We start from the raw sequence: 15,030 nt of genomic DNA, 5'->3' as shown, positions 1-15,030 counted from the left end.
AACAAAACAAGGATCACAAGTAAAATATGTCATCAGCACCTAAGAGGGGGCGCAGTTTTAATTCGCGGGGGCGGCCCAGCTTCCGCCAGGTCCTCCCTCTCCCAGAGCAGACCCTCCAGGGCTGCCCTGGGCTGGAACAGCCCCCCCGGGACCACTCTCCAATGGGAGCACAGAGCCTTGTGACAGCACGCCGGCCCCGGGACATGCAGATTAGTCACTCGGGCCTTAGGATGCAGACTTCTGTTTCTGATTCTCTCTGTGACACGTCTGCACCTCCACAAGGGGGGCCCTTGGCACAGCCTGGTGCAAGCATCTGTGCTGAGCATCTTGCCAAGGAAGGAGCAGCTCTCCTGCCGGAGCCGAGAAGGACGGGCAGCCGTGTGCGTGCCCAGGCGGCGGGCGGGCCCTCGGCTTGCTCTCCCAGGACGGCAGCCTCCTCTCACCTCCTGGCAGGCTGAGCACCATCCCCGTCCTTCCAAAGCTCCCAGAGGATCTCTGATGAGGTCCACTTGGGTCCTGGGTCGACTCCCTGTAAGCTTGTTCATTTTGAGATACATCCGACCATGCTTATTCCAGAGATCTGTCTGGAGACAGATGGGTCTTAGTCAGTTTTCCTTATTAAGAAGCAACCCTGTCTTCCTGAGAATGACCCCCAAGTGTCACTTCTGCCTCTGCCTTCGGACAGAAATGTAAATGCAGTGACAGAAAGAACCCGCTTCTGAAGGACAGGAGGAAAAGAACCCCACCAGGGTGGAGGGCTCCGCGGTCGGCATCCCAGCCCTGCGTCGGAATCACTTTTGCCAAGTTATTGATTGGGTCTGAGACCGTTGCATTATCTGTAAAAGAGGGCTCATCGCACCGCCCCCATGAAGTCACGTGGGGTAAATAAAATCAAGAGTAAAAGCTTGTTGGGCTTCCCTGGTGGCGCAGTGGTTAAGAATCCACCTGCCAATGCAGGGGACGCAGGTTCGAGCCCTGGTCCGGGAAGATCCCACATGCCATGGAGCAACTAAGCCCATGCACCACAACTACTGAGCCTGCGCTCTAGAGCCCACGAGCGACAACTACTGAGCCTGCGTGCCACAACTACTGAAGCCCAGGCACCTAGAGCCCGTGCTCCGCAACGAGAGAAACCACCGTGATGAGAAGCCCATGCACCACAACGAAGAGTAGCCCCCGCTCGCTGCAACTAGAGAAAGCCCGCGCGCAGCAACGAAGACCCAACATAGCCAAAAATAAATAAATTTATTTTTAAAAAAAAGAGTAAAAGCTTGTCCCCTTGGTTCCCAGCTCGCCCCAAGTCTGGAGCCCATGGTCCTGGAGCCCATGGTCCTGGAGCCCCGGCTGCATCCCGTGTGTGCCGTTGGTCATTCTGACTGAGCGCTCCTGGCCGGCAGGCACGGAGCTGTGCCCCGGGCACGTGGGGCGTCACCGCGAGCCTAGGAAACCGAGGAGTCCTCCCTCCGGATCTGACCTGGGGATTCTCTGATCAGGTTGAGGACCCACAGACCCTTTGCTGTGACAGTGCGACCAGCAGCTGGGAAGAGGGCAGGACAGGGAACAAGGAGGCAGGTCCGGCAGAGTGTCACTCGTGGCACGTCCATGGTGAGCGCTTCAGCTTCCCATCAGGCAGGAGGGTCTGTTCTTCTGCCCCTTCCCACGACCTGTACCTGCCTTGTCACTTGTCAACAAACACCTACGGAGCACCTTCTATGGACCAGGTGCCGTGCTGGTGAGCTAGAGAAATAGCACCTGGCGTCTGCCCCCCAGAGGTCGGCTGGCCGTGTAATGTTTTAAGGTTTGTGCTTGTATAAGTTCACTGCCCTCCCAGCCTCCACGTGATAAGAGCACGGCTGGCAGACCGGCCTGGGCTTTGGCCCCGGTCGCGCTGTGCTGCCAGCCTAGGAGCAGGGACCACACGCTGCCCTCAGCTCGGGGGGCTTCGCTTCCAAATCCATTTGCCTCAAGGATGTGCTCCCATCCACTGCTGGAGTTAAAGTTTCTTCACGCACAATAGTGTTTTCTTTACGTATGTAAAGATGGCAGGGGCTTCCCGTTTGTAAATCCAACCCAACAGGGCTCGTCCTTCGGTAACTACCCGCGGAAGAGGCAGGGAGGTCCCAGGAAGGGGAGGCCGGCTTTGAGAGGAGCAACTCCAGTTCTCGGTCAAGTTGATGCTAGTGTTCATTCAGTTATGGTCTCACCTTTGCAAGTGAAGGAAAACAGTCTTGCAGAGGATTCAAAAAAAAAAAAAAAAGGAAAAGACATACTGGGTGATTGGGATGTAGTATTCAATCAAAAGAACTTAATTAATGATGTCTCAAGCTGTGTGAAGCAGATACTAAACTAAAAGGTCACCCTTCAGCCATCAAAAAACATGCTGCCCTGAAGTCTTTTGTTGTATGACTAACATATCAAAAGTTAACATGGATTTTGCTGCATTTTTGTTAAAATGAAACCAGGGGAATATCTGCTTCTCGCGTACCAAATTAAGGAGTAAGAGTCCAAGTCACAAACAATTCCCAGCCTTTTCAGTAATGAGTGTACTTGGCAAATGAAAGACCACAGGATGGAAACTCATCGTTTACTGGCACAGACTTAAGTTAGCATTTGCCACTGCATTACTTGGCTCTGCAGTAAAATTCCTTAGATGGTCCAACAGCCCTATCAGGTGGGAAGCACCTGTGCTGCTGGGTACCATGTGTCAGGTCTGCGTCACCCCATGGGGATGTGAGGCTGCATTGGAGATGACTGCCCTTGAACCGATGTTCCACTCATGGAGCTGCAGAGCAAACAGACAATTTCCATGGAGGGCAGCAAGGTGGGGATCCTGTGGGAGGCACCCCGAGGAGGCAGGGCTCACCCCACCACGGGCTGGGAGAGGGCCGTGCACAGGGGAGAGGCCTGAGGGCCTCGTGCCAGGGAGCCCTGAGCCTCTGGGACTGGGAACCGATAGACTGACTCCTGGGATTCAAGACCCCTTAAAAGAGTGTTTGCTACAGAGAACCGGAAGAAGGAGCTAAAACCCCTCCCTCAGGTCCAGAAGCAGGAGCACTAGATCCCTTCCCGCGGGGAGGGCTGGGCCCTGCTCTGCGAAGTGTTCCTTGCTTGTTCAGTGACCTGCTCTGTCGGGATCTGGCTGTGTCTGGCAGCACACACCTCAGAAGGCACCTGTGTGGATGGAGGCTGGGCCGGCAGGTGCGGGCGGGAGGGAGAAGAACCCTGAGGAGGTGCTTCTGAGGCGGCCCCCGAAGGAGGGAGGAGGGGGCTTAAGATCCCGGGATGGGTTCAGGGAGGAGGGACAGACGAGCTGGGGGAGAACTGGAGACGCCGTGTCTAGCACAGGATGGACACAGCTGGGTGGTGCTGAGGGGGGACCGCGGGAGCCCCTGGGTGACAGGGGGGCCAAAGGCAGGGTGTGAGCCGGATGCTGCCTGTAAGGGTGGCTGAGAGGGGCACCCGGGGGAGGGCGGCCTGCGGTGGGTGGACGAGAGCTGGGCCCTGCTTCTCCCTGAACGAGGGGGCCTGGCCGAAGAGGAAGGTCAGTGGATTCTGAGCACAGGTCCCCGGTGGTAAAGCCCAAAAGGTGGGGCTTCCGAGGAGCCCAGGCCTGTCCGTGACCGCTTGGAAAATTGTAATGACAATTTAACCGAATATATCCAAAATATCGTTTCAACATGTGAGTCAAGATGTGAGAAACTATTAAGGAGGTATTTTACAGTCTTTCTTTTTGTACTAAGTCATCAAAATCCAGGACAGAGTTCACACCGCCAGCACCTCTCGGTGTGCACCATCCACCGCTCAGGTGGCCCGCGGGGGCAGGACAGTGTGCAGGTGTAGACCATCCAGGGCACTTCGTCCCACCTGTGATTCAGGAGCTGTTCCCACGAAGGCACAGAAAGTTGTCTCGCTGATCGTGTTGGGCTCCTCTTGTTCTGTTTCTCACTTTTGTTTCGGGGAACAAATGGAAAAGAGGAGGGTCTGAGTCCAGTGCCATCAAAATCAAGAGAAGATGATGCAGCCCAGGAATGAAGGCTCCAAGCATGTTAACTACAAAGACCTTGAAAATCGGTGATCGTGGGGAGAAGAGGCATTGCCAAGTGCAGGGCCTGACTCTCCCTGCTTCTGCGGCGGAAGTCACCACGGCAGTAGAGCGCCCACCGCAAAGGGAGCAGATGCTCAGTCGGTGCCGGGTGAACTGATGAAAGCCAGCGGCTGTCCCAGACTATACAGCAGGCGAGAGGCAGCATGGAATTGGATGTTGGGACCCATCGCCATTTTATTTTTTACTCCCTCCTCTTTGGAATGGAGAGCACGGTGGAATTCCTGCCCCTTTCATTGAAGAGGGTACTTGTGAAATAGCCCCTGTTTTTAGTGGGATTAAAAATAACTCAAGGCCCAGCCATGCAGCCTCTGGTTACCATTTTTGACTCACTTGCTTCAGTTTCGTCGTGTGAGCCTTTGTGAAGAAACAGCCGTGTTTTTAAAGAGCGTTTCCATAAAGGATTTTTCTCCTCGGGCGGGTAGAGCAGAAGTCGGAAGGATGGAAGGACGAAGAGAGGGTTAGAGAACAACTCAGGGACCCTCTTTCATGTTATTTTCAGATGAATTAGAATTCTTTAGTCTCTGAAGACTTTTTTAGGTCTGGAATCTGGAAGCGCCCTGTGCTGTACACCAGGCCATGGGTCTGTTGGGTCCTTTCACCCTGAAAGCCACCCCTGAGTCACATGTCATCCAGAGCTGGCCCATCCGGCTGTGCATGGACTTGCAGGAGACGGCCTGCATGGGCTGGGGTCTTCCGTTCAAGGGCAGATAATAGCACTCACCACAGAGACCTGTGTCATCAAGGAGTCAGCTGGATTCCAAGCGAGTTACTGCATCTGCAAGAAAGGTAATGACGTAGCGCTTTGGGAGATGGAACTATTTATTCACTCCTTTCCGAGGGCTGCTGGATGGACTCAGACCCCCGGCCAAGTCTTGATGCTCTAGTCGGGGCCTCCCTAGATCCTGCAGCTGGACACAGAGTTGAACACGCTGGCCGTGGGCATTTGAGAGTGCTCCAGATCTCAGAGCACCTTGACTGAAGCCATTAAACACTTCATTATATTTTTTAAGGCATAAAACCCAAAAGAAATACCCAGGGTGAGAAAAATAGCACAAAGATCCTTCCAACCAAACTATTCTACAAATGGCAAACCACCGAGGTGACAAGCATTCCATGCTGTTTTTTGGAAGGGGAAATACATCTATCTTATGTGTAGGCATATCCTTGTTTATTGTCACTCACACATTAGTGTTAGAGGCAAAGCCAGGATTACACATACATTTCATTTTCTGATGCAAAAGGCATTTTGATTAAGTAAACTGCTAAGACCTCCAGTGGTTGGGCTGCTTTTGCAGGCTGAATTTTCTTGGCTGACTCTTAGGGGAGCTGGGTAGGAGGCACTGCTGCAGTGAGGAAACGCAACTGGGAAACACCCAGAAAGAATCCCGCTGCACACAGAGCTGGAAGCTGGGCCTGGTGGGTGAGATGTATGTATGTTACCCAGTTAGGAGAACCTTTCTGCCCTCTCTTCTTGGTGGGCATCCTTTCCTAATCTAGAAGGCTCTGTTTATTCAGAGTGCCCCAGGATAGAATAATCTGATCCTTTTGATTTTATGAGAATACAGTAATACCTTCATCACAGGCTCACGAGCTTTATTTACAACGAGGTAGTGACGTGAGCCATGCTGGGCTTGGTAAAAAGCTAAAATCGGTGTGTTCATATTCGATAAAAAAAAAAAAAAAGTATGCAAAATTCTCAGTGGATATTTTCAAAAGTCTAATTTTATGCACAGAATTTAAAATAATGCAGATCACCCCACATTCTAAAGTCTGTCAAGAGCCACATAATTTCAAAGCTGGCAGGCTGAGCGTGTGTTCGCAGTATGATCTGTTGCCACACGTGGGCACCGGTTTGCCTGGGAGACAGACGCCCGCCCTCCGTCGGCCTCGGCCAGGGGATCCATGCGCACCAGGACTCCACAGATGACTTTGGTGACCCCTGCAGTGTCATTCCAGGGCCACTTGGGTGTGAGATCTGAATGTGGCCCTGAGGATCCTGAGTTTCAGTCTGAATTTCAACTTCCATAGGTTTTAGGCACATCCAGCCACAATGGCTTTGGAAATGTAAGTCCCCACCTTCACTATTGTCGCAACTTAGAGTATCTCTGTATCTTGTAACGGTACAGTGGTCCCTCCTCAACCGCGTTTTTGCTATCCATGGTTTCAGTTACCTGTGGTCGACTGTGGTCCAAAAATATTAAATGGAAAATTCCAGAAAGAAACAATTCATACGTTTTTAATTGGGTGCTCTTCTGAGTAGGGTGTTGAAATCGCCCACCATCCTGCTCCCACTGGGGACGAGAATCATCCCTTTGTCCCACCCTTTGGCCACTTAGTATCCATCTCAGTTATGGATCTACTATCGTGTTATTGAAGTGCTTGTGTTCAAGTGACCCTTACTTTACTTAACGGTGGCCCCAAAGCACAAGATAGTGATGCTGGCAATTGGGAATGTGCCAAGGAGAAATCATAAAGTGCTTCCTTTAAGTGAAAAGGTTAAAGTTCTCAACTTAATAAGGAAAGAAAAAAAATCATATGCTGAGGTTGCTAAGATCTCTGGTAAGAACGGATTTTCTATCCATGAAATTGTGAAGAAAAGAAAAGAAATTTGTGCTAGTTTTGCTGTTGCACCTGCTCTCTCAAGCTGCAAAAGTTATACCCACAGTGCATGATAAGTGCTTAGTTAAGATGGGAAAGGCACTAAATTTGTACAATATGGTATTCTGAGAGAGATTGCATTTACAAAACTTTTATTACAGTATATTTTTATAATTGTATTTTACTATCAGTTATTGTTGTTAATCTCTTACTGTGCCTAATTTATAAATTAAACTTTATCATAGGTATGTATGTACAGGGAAAAAACATAGTATATATAGAGTTTGGTAGTATCCTGGGTTTCAGGCATCCACTGGGGGTCTTGGAACATCTACCCCACAGAGAAGGGGGGACGGCTGTAGTGTAATATCTGATGTGCACTGAACACATGTGCTGGGAGCTGTTCTAATCCCAAGAACTCAGCAAAGTGTGAGTACTGCAACTACCCCATTTTAAAGATGGAAAACCTTGATACAGAAGAGTTAAGCATCTCATCCAAGGTCACTCAGCAGCTGCATGGGACCAGGATTCATACCCAGGCAAGCTGGCGGGGATCGGCCCTTCCCCCGACGTCACCGTCCTCTCCCAGGTAGACTGAGTATCCACCCCAAACCCTCAGCTCCGGAAGAAATCAGACCCAAGAAATGCTACAAAGAAGGCAAAACAACCACCACGAAACACTCCAAAATGCCTCCCCTCTCTCGTGTTACTATGGAGAATTCATCTTGTGTTGTGTTGATTTTGAATAAAGCCACTTCCCTGCATAGAGCGTCTGCCTGACCTCAGGAGCTTAGAGCGGCACCTGTCACTGAAGGCACATTGTCGTCCCCTCCCACCAGCTCTGCGCTGTAGGTATTGTCACCTCCAGTCGTATCTTAGCGATGGCAAGCTGGTTATTGCAAACTCCCTGCACAGGGCCTCCCTCCCTAACCTAACTCACGTCTTTTAGAGCAGGAAAACTCAACTTCCTGGCTTTCCAACTCACGCTGTAAAGCTGAGAGTAGTAAAAATGTTATCCGTGGTCAGCATGTGAGTAGTTCTGGCGGGGCTCCCCCAGACTGGGGCTGCCGACACACAGGCAAGAGCCCTCCCCCAGGAGGGGACCTCACCCAGCCGGTGGCTGCAGACCTTTGCCTGCTGCCCGGGGTGGTGGTGGGGGCACTCTGGCATCCGGAGCCTGCTCTCCACCGAGCTCTGCTCAGCCTTCCAGAAATCCAGCCTCCACCTCCCTCCAAACAAATGGATTGACTTAATGGGGACAAAGAACGAATTCCAAAGCCGCCTGAGCTCAAGTGCACGGCACCCAGCCGGCTCCCTCCCTGCCTTGAGTGGTGACCTCAAGGCCATCTTGCTACTAGAACTGAGTCCCCCGTCCTACGGGGCCGGAGCCGTGGGCAGCAGCGGGCGGAGGAGCCCAGTGCCGTTCGGTGGAGCCGCCAGCCACACCTTGGGTTCATTTCCAAGTGGCTGCCTCAGCACTCAGGCAATCTGCTTCCAAAATTACCGTGTGGAAAATTCCCTTGCTTGGGAGCACAGTGGGGTTTTTTGCATTTCGGAGGCCTTCAGCCTTTATTTGTGAATCACACACAGGAACACAATCACCATCACTAGACATCTTCGTTCCTCCCAAACATAAGACTGATTCCTCATGGCTTTTCAGAGTCTTGTACGTTTCAGAAACTACACGTGATTGGTTACCTAGGGCATGGGTTTGAGACACATATGTGATTTGTCTTTTAAGCCCATGCCATTTCAGCAAAAGCAACCAACTGATGGATGCGGCACTTTTCCAGAATAAAGCCCGGCTTTGGCTCAGGTCTTAATCCCTAAGAGCACAGAGCTCTAACTCCTGGCTTCCACGGAGAGCTTGGCGATTCTGCGTGGCCGGAGCTGCAGATGCTCTGTGACGCTTCCTCCCTGGCTTGTTTTGTACCTGCTCCTGTGCAACCTGACAACTTCATTAAGGAGCATTCACACCTGTAAACCTACTGGCTTTGTGAAGAAGATGTGAAGTTTCAGCCTTACGTGCTGCTGTCTGAACTACATGGAGGAGATAACCTATTTACATACTAAAAAGGTCAGTGTCGGACAATCCGCATTTAGAGATGAATTTGCTGCTGCCTGCAACTGGAGCAGAAGAATTTGGGAGGAGGCCGCAACTTTTCCGTCTGTTTATCTGTGTGGACAGCACACGTGGGTGAAGATGCAGGGTGTCTGTGCTCAGCAGTCGGGCAGAGATGGACAGGCTCCCTTGTACTTCAGAGCCTCTCCGGTCACTAACCAGTAGGCGATTATGTGAACGTGCAAAGTGCAGGACAGCCTCACCTACTAACAACTGTTAACTAATTTGAGATGGAAATACTTGCATAATAGCTCTTCAGACACGGTCAGTAAAGCACAAGCCTTCATAATAGACTTTAAATGATGTAGCTACTGCTTACTTACCCTGCCATTTGCATTAGGAAAGGTAGACTTTTAGAGGGCGTAGAACATTTCCGTTTGTGGTCTTTCCTTTCAAAGTCTTAAAATAACAGCTTTATTCGGCTAATGTGTGTTGAAAGTATCTTAAAAGATGTCGTTATAAAGGCATGAATTTTCTCTAGAATCTTGGTAGTGGTTTTGTCCTTATCCATTTGTACATTCAGAGCAGAATAATGAGGGAATTGAGATCCATGGCTCCATCTAAATGTCAGGATATAACAGAAGATTAAAGTCCCTCTTGAAGGTGGAAAACTAGTTCAGAAAGGCTGGGGAGGAGTGTGGGCAGAAGTCGAGTCTGACTCCTTGGAGACACCGGCCAGTGCCCTTGGAGCCTTAGGACCATGGCCACTCAGAGCTTTGCTCCCGAGGGAGGGCCCAGTTAGGAGGGCTTGGGTGGGGGTGGGGGGGGGGCACCCAGCTCTCAGCTGCAGCCTCTTCCCCAAGCCCGGCAAGGCCAGCGTGCCCTGCAGGGACCAACCGTAGCAGCTGCCACCTAGGTTCTCCTGGGATCCTGAGCCGCATTCCACATATGGTGTCCCCCAGGGGACCCTTGAAGCCAGATGTGGACCTGAGCCCATTGTGGCGCAGGCAGCGGCTTCCAGGAGGGAACCGGGCCTCGTGCGCGGGCACACCCCTTGTGGCCGGTGTGCCCGTCCACTTAGAGCCGCGTCCAGCGGGGCTCTGGGCCTGCTCCGACTCCGGACTCAGGGAGGGAGGGGCCAGTGCAGCGACAGGCCAGCTCCTTGCTGGCATCAGTGGGTCACAGATTATTCCATCCTGCACAGTCTCGGGCCTTCATAACTCCTGTTTCTCCTGACTGCGGTTTTGAAATAGAGCACCAGTGTTGCTGTGCTGGGGAGGGCCTCCTGGGCAGCGATGCCGTCTGTCCGAGGTTTGTCCAGGGTTCCAGGGGGTCTGACTCGGGCCCTCGGCGCGGGGGTGCCGCCAGGACGCTGCCCCCTCACCCACCTGCCTGTCTTGCAGAGCACTCGGCCGCGCGGACGCAGCAGGCCCTGCACCAGTCGGTCTTCATGTCGTCCCCGTCCGCCCAGCCTTTCGGGGACCTTCCCCTGGGCCGCGAACAGCACCTCAAGCTGCTCCCCGGCGTGGCCGACGTGCGGGCTGGCGAGGTGGCCCGGTGGACGGTGGATGAGGTGAGTGGCTGCCCGGGGCCGGGGTGGACCTGCCCGCTGCCAGGGTTTCTCTTAGGTGCTGAGTCCCCGTGCCAAATTCCAGATCCACACTTGAGGGAGGAGCAGGCTGGCGCTCAGGACGTTCGGGAAGCCCCTTAGTGGGGCCCTGCCCTCCCCAGCCTCCTCCCAGCGCCGTCTCCACTGCCTGCCCCCCCGGGCTCGGGTGCTGATTTAGGCCTCCAGCCCCGCATCACAGGTTTGCTCTGAGGAAACACGAACGTGTGGGCCTCCATGCCTGTGTCCTGGCAGCCCCGGGCGATGCCTCCCCGCCACGCCCCGCATGTTCTGTGCCCAAGGGGCTCCCTCTGCCTGGTGCCCCCGAGGCCTCGGGGTCCCATATTCTCACTCCCAGGCAGCACTGCGCTGCCGTGTGTCCATCCGCAGCCACAGGGGATCAGGTCAACCTCAGGTTTATTAGTAAATTAGGTCACAATGTTGCATAAGATGCCGAACAGAGGGGAAAGTGGATTTGATTGTAATATAAACGCACCTTACGATGTTGGTTTTACATAAGAATCAGGTAAGTGCCGTTGCTTCCTGTGATGCTGTGGAAATGTTTCATACTTAAAGCAACACATTCTTTGACTGATATTCCTTTTGATGAAAGTATTGCTCTCACTCATCAGGCCTTAAGTTTTTTTTTTTTTTTAATGAAAGAAAAGCCTGGGTTACTCTGAGGGCAAGACAGAGCAGAGCTGCAGTTAAGCTAGTCACGGATACTCACTGAGCATGTCCAGCAGTCAAGTCACCTGGACTCCATCTCGCTCAGAGGCTTCCTTTCCAGCCCCAGAAAAGGAGCAGGCGACTAAGGCCCTGCAGAGGTCAGAGGTCCCGGGGGCCTCCCGCCCCTCCTCCCAGGCAGCTCGCAGAGTGTGCCTGGTGGGTTCCCCCCACCTGGCACCCTCCACGTGGACGGGTTCCAGCACACCCTGCCTACCCGCCTGGTCCCTCTCCTTCCAAGGCCCTGTGGGTCCCGCAGGACAGAGAGGTGACTGGACATGCCAGGTGCTGCGGGCTTGTTTTGGGGGGGTGACTAAATGTGACCCTGATCCCTAGAGAGTATTCAGGGTCTGCACCCACCCATCTGTGAACTTTTACCAGTTTACAGAGCCGACTGAATTAAAACCTGTTGTGTCTGTAATCAAAGCACTGCTGGTTTTGCCCTTGAAATAACAACCCAGGGTTCAAGGGCAGTCTCTCTCTCTTTTGACCTTCAAGCCATTCATGTGAGGTTCTGCACTGGTCAAGTTAGATGACAGTGGCCCCTCTTCCCTCTTCTTCCCGTGCTCCTGCCCCTGGTGTGTCACTGTCCTGCTCAGACGCCCAGCCCAGCCCCACGTGTGCAGAGCGACTGCATCCCGACGGAGGGGCAGTGGGCGCAGCAGGGCGAGCTCTGCACAGCAGCCTGGCCCCCAGACGAGCCTGTAGGACCTGCCTGCTGTCCACCCGCCCCTGACCTTGGGCCCCACGCCCTGCACCTCCCTAGTCCCCGTGTACTGTTATCACATGTGCACGGGCGCTGCCCAGCCCCTGCCCAGCGCAGGCTCTCCTCCTGCAGGAGCCCTCAGGCTGCTCGCACGTCCCTCGGGGCCCCCGTTTCCTCCGAGAGTCTCTGTGGCTGCACCTCCGATGCTCACTCTGCTGACCTTGAACCTCAAGCACGTGAGCGGAGACCTTACTCACTCGGCCTGTGTCCTGAGAGCTTCTCACTGCGCCTGGCACTGAGTAGATCACCCAGTAAGTGTTTGTTGAGTGAATGGCAAGGGCATCTGAGCTGGATTTTGAAACAAAAGTGCAATGAGTCCAAGCAGAGAAAAGACGGGACGCCACGCAGGGGAGGAAAACTATAGAAGTGGGGGTGAGTGTGACATGTGCAAGGATGACAGACACACACGTGTCCCTTACTGACATTAATGATGGTAGTGAACAGTGTTGATGTAATGATAGGGAGGCACACACGCTTATTTTGCCCATTTTATAGACCGGGAAGTGGAGGCACCGGAGACTAAGGAAACTCTTAAGGCCGCACGGTCAGAGCCAGGTCCAGAGCCGACGTCTCACCGCACCCCAAGCACACTGCCCACCGGGGCTTGGGGAAGGTGGCCTGCGGCAGGCGGGAGATGGGCCAGGCACACCAGTCAGGCAATACCACGTTCTTAGGTTCTAAGGCAGAAAGTCATGTTGTGAAGCTGGTGCTTCAGGGAGATGAAAACAGCACAGGGCAGCAAGGAGGGTGAGAGTAAGAAGGGGCCGGGCTGTGTGCCACTGTCCAGAGCCACCCGGGCTCAGCAGACGAAGCCACAGCACAGGAAATAGAAGAGGCACAAGACGAGGAGGTGAAATAAGCCAGCATGGTTCCATTTATACTCTCAGCGCTATGCAGTTTGGTACTTAATTAGGATAATGACGTGTGAGAACTACAAGGCCCGCACACTTCATCGGAAAGAATGGAAAAGTAGTGGTGCCGTCAAAAAATGGAACTCTGGGGACAGGATCCAGTTTGGGGGCCAAGGGATAAGATGATGAATTTATTCTGGGACCTTCTGAGTTAGGGTCCCCTCGGCTACACCAGACAGGGTTTCACCAGGCTCGATCCCCAGAGAGCACGGCCAGGGATGGAGGCCGGTGGGTCCACGGCGGAAGTGCAGGAGGAGGGGCGAGAAGCTAGGGGGAGGCCGAGGAAGAAGAGTGTCAGGCGGAGGCTGGAAGTGAGCGTCCCAGGTCACAGGGTTCCCGGCTAGGGCCGTGGGGTTGGGCTTCAGGGGATTGGGGAAAATTGTGTACAGCATGTGTGTTTTTCCCCAGAAGAAGAGGGCCACAGCTTTTATTAACTTCTTGGGGGGCGGGGGGAGCATCACCCCAGAGGAGCAGGGATCACTGTTTAGGAACGTTAGGGAATAAATAGGCAATTCGGGGGCGGGGCCTCTGATCTGACCAGTTTCAAGTCTGACACTGAACAAAGTGGAGTTTGGAGGGTGAGTAAAGGGAAGTAGCTGGTCCATCGTTAGGATGGGGCGGGTCTCAGAAGGAAGAGACTCACTAGGGGGTGGGGAGGACCGGAGATGCCACGGAGGATGAGCAGGAAGCCGCGACCACAGTTCTGAGTTCTGTGTGATGGGTACACACGGGATCCCAGACTTTTACTGCCGGAAGAGACCTCAGACATTTTCTAGATTGAAACTAAAGCAGCCGTCGGAGAGGCTGGCTTCCTGGAGCACTTCGTTGACCGCGGCTGCCCGCGGGATGCATCCCAGAGAAAACGGTCTGGGTTAGTCCCTCACGTTGATGTACCTTTGTCTTGATAGCTCCCTAATTAGATGCCCTTGAGGACGAGGACCACATCCTAAATTTCTCTCTGTATTCTCACGTTCTGTAGCACATTTCCTGGCACAAAAACTGGTCCTCAAGAAGAAACTTTGAGTGGTCAACGTGTGGGCGTTGCGATGGGTTTGTATCGTTGAAAGTAAGGGGGCTCCCTAGGGGGAATCCCGGCGAGTACCAGCCACAGGGGCCACTGTGTCTGCTCCGGATGCTGCACTAAGAGTGGCGCGTGGGGTCGTGAGGACTTGAGAAGGCAGTTCAGGGCGAGCAGGGCGGGGCTGTGCCTTTGTGCTTTGTTCCCACCGGGCAGGAGCGGGAGCTCAGCGGCCAGGGACAGGGCGTGTGGAAAACGACTTGTGGGTCCTTGTGCTAAGTGCCATCCAGGGAGACTTAAGGCGGGTGAGTGTCTCTGGCAGGAGATGCAGCACAAGGACAGTCCCTCTTGTCAGCCGTCCTGGCTGGGAGGAGACCTCCGCTCCGAGTTGTGTTACCTGCCGGACCTTTGTCACGTTGCCCGGAGGCGGGGGCTGGCTTTTAACTCCTTTGCTGTTTCTGCGGTGTTTCTGCCAGACCAATTTCTTTCAGAGCACCGGCAGGCTGTGAAGTCAGTTTAGTGGTTCTAAAAGGAGAGACAAGACCAGATGCAAGTACATCATTGTAGTAGAGGTTATTGTTTTGTGAAACCTTCGTTAGGAATGCGTGAGTGTGCAAACATTCAAGCTGTGGTCCCTGGCGAGTGTATTTCTTACTCTGGTCATGGAAATGTTCTATAGAAGGGTACAAGCGTCTAAGAGTAGGGACTAAGTTATTTTTATATCTTTTTACATCTTTATAGCAAGTACACCAGAGCAGGTGTGTTACAAACGTGCGAGTGAGAGGATGAATTAGGAGACGAATTTTCTGCAGCCCCTCCTGCCAGGCATCCATGGGCACACGCAGGCCAGATGCGACATGCACACACATTACAGCCGTGGGCGCAACTCGGGGATGCTTGGTGCCCATGTGGGTACTTTTATTTCTTACATTCAAAAATGCCTTTTAAAGCAGCACATATAGATCGCCCTGGCCTTACCCAAGGGCTCCCTAAATGTCCATTAGCTCTAAAAGATGGTGGTCGCTTTCCAAGCAATCTTTGCCCAGGAGGGAGTGTTTTGAAAAATTCAGGATACTGCTCCCTAAGCATAGCAGCCTTATACAATCGGGCCCTGAAAAAGGGCAACTAACAAATTCCACTGATAAGAAATGAGACCCGGGCTGGAAACATGGTCCCCAGTGGACCCGAAGCCAGGACAGTCAGGCACCCGGCGCTGGCTCAGCAAGAGGGGAACGTCG

At 53.2% G+C, this 15,030-nt stretch overlaps 1 protein-coding gene and 1 long non-coding RNA gene across 3 annotated transcripts in view; one reads left to right on the top strand and one right to left on the bottom strand.

Moving 5' to 3' along the window:
• Window positions 1-15,030, bottom strand: part of LOC309640274 — an 82,886-nt gene that overhangs the window by 4,794 nt on the left and 63,062 nt on the right. The window contains exon 2 of the long non-coding RNA XR_014252152.1: window positions 444-584. This is a non-coding gene — a long non-coding RNA (uncharacterized lncRNA). The remainder of the gene's footprint in view (window positions 1-443; window positions 585-15,030) is intronic.
• The window catches only part of L3MBTL4 (L3MBTL histone methyl-lysine binding protein 4), a 318,381-nt gene that overhangs the window by 296,630 nt on the left and 6,721 nt on the right, over window positions 1-15,030 (top strand). For both annotated transcript variants that reach the window (XM_082418694.1, XM_082418695.1), the window contains one exon: window positions 10,169-10,338. In XM_082418694.1, coding sequence (XP_082274820.1) covers window positions 10,169-10,338 — 170 coding nt within the window. The remainder of the gene's footprint in view (window positions 1-10,168; window positions 10,339-15,030) is intronic.

Source organism: Balaenoptera physalus, assembly GCF_965194825.1.
Source record: "Balaenoptera physalus genome assembly, chromosome: 12".
NCBI lineage: Eukaryota > Metazoa > Chordata > Mammalia > Artiodactyla > Balaenopteridae > Balaenoptera > Balaenoptera physalus.
The sequence above is the reverse complement of the archived record's forward strand: the minus strand, read 5'-3'. Positions and strand labels throughout refer to the sequence as shown.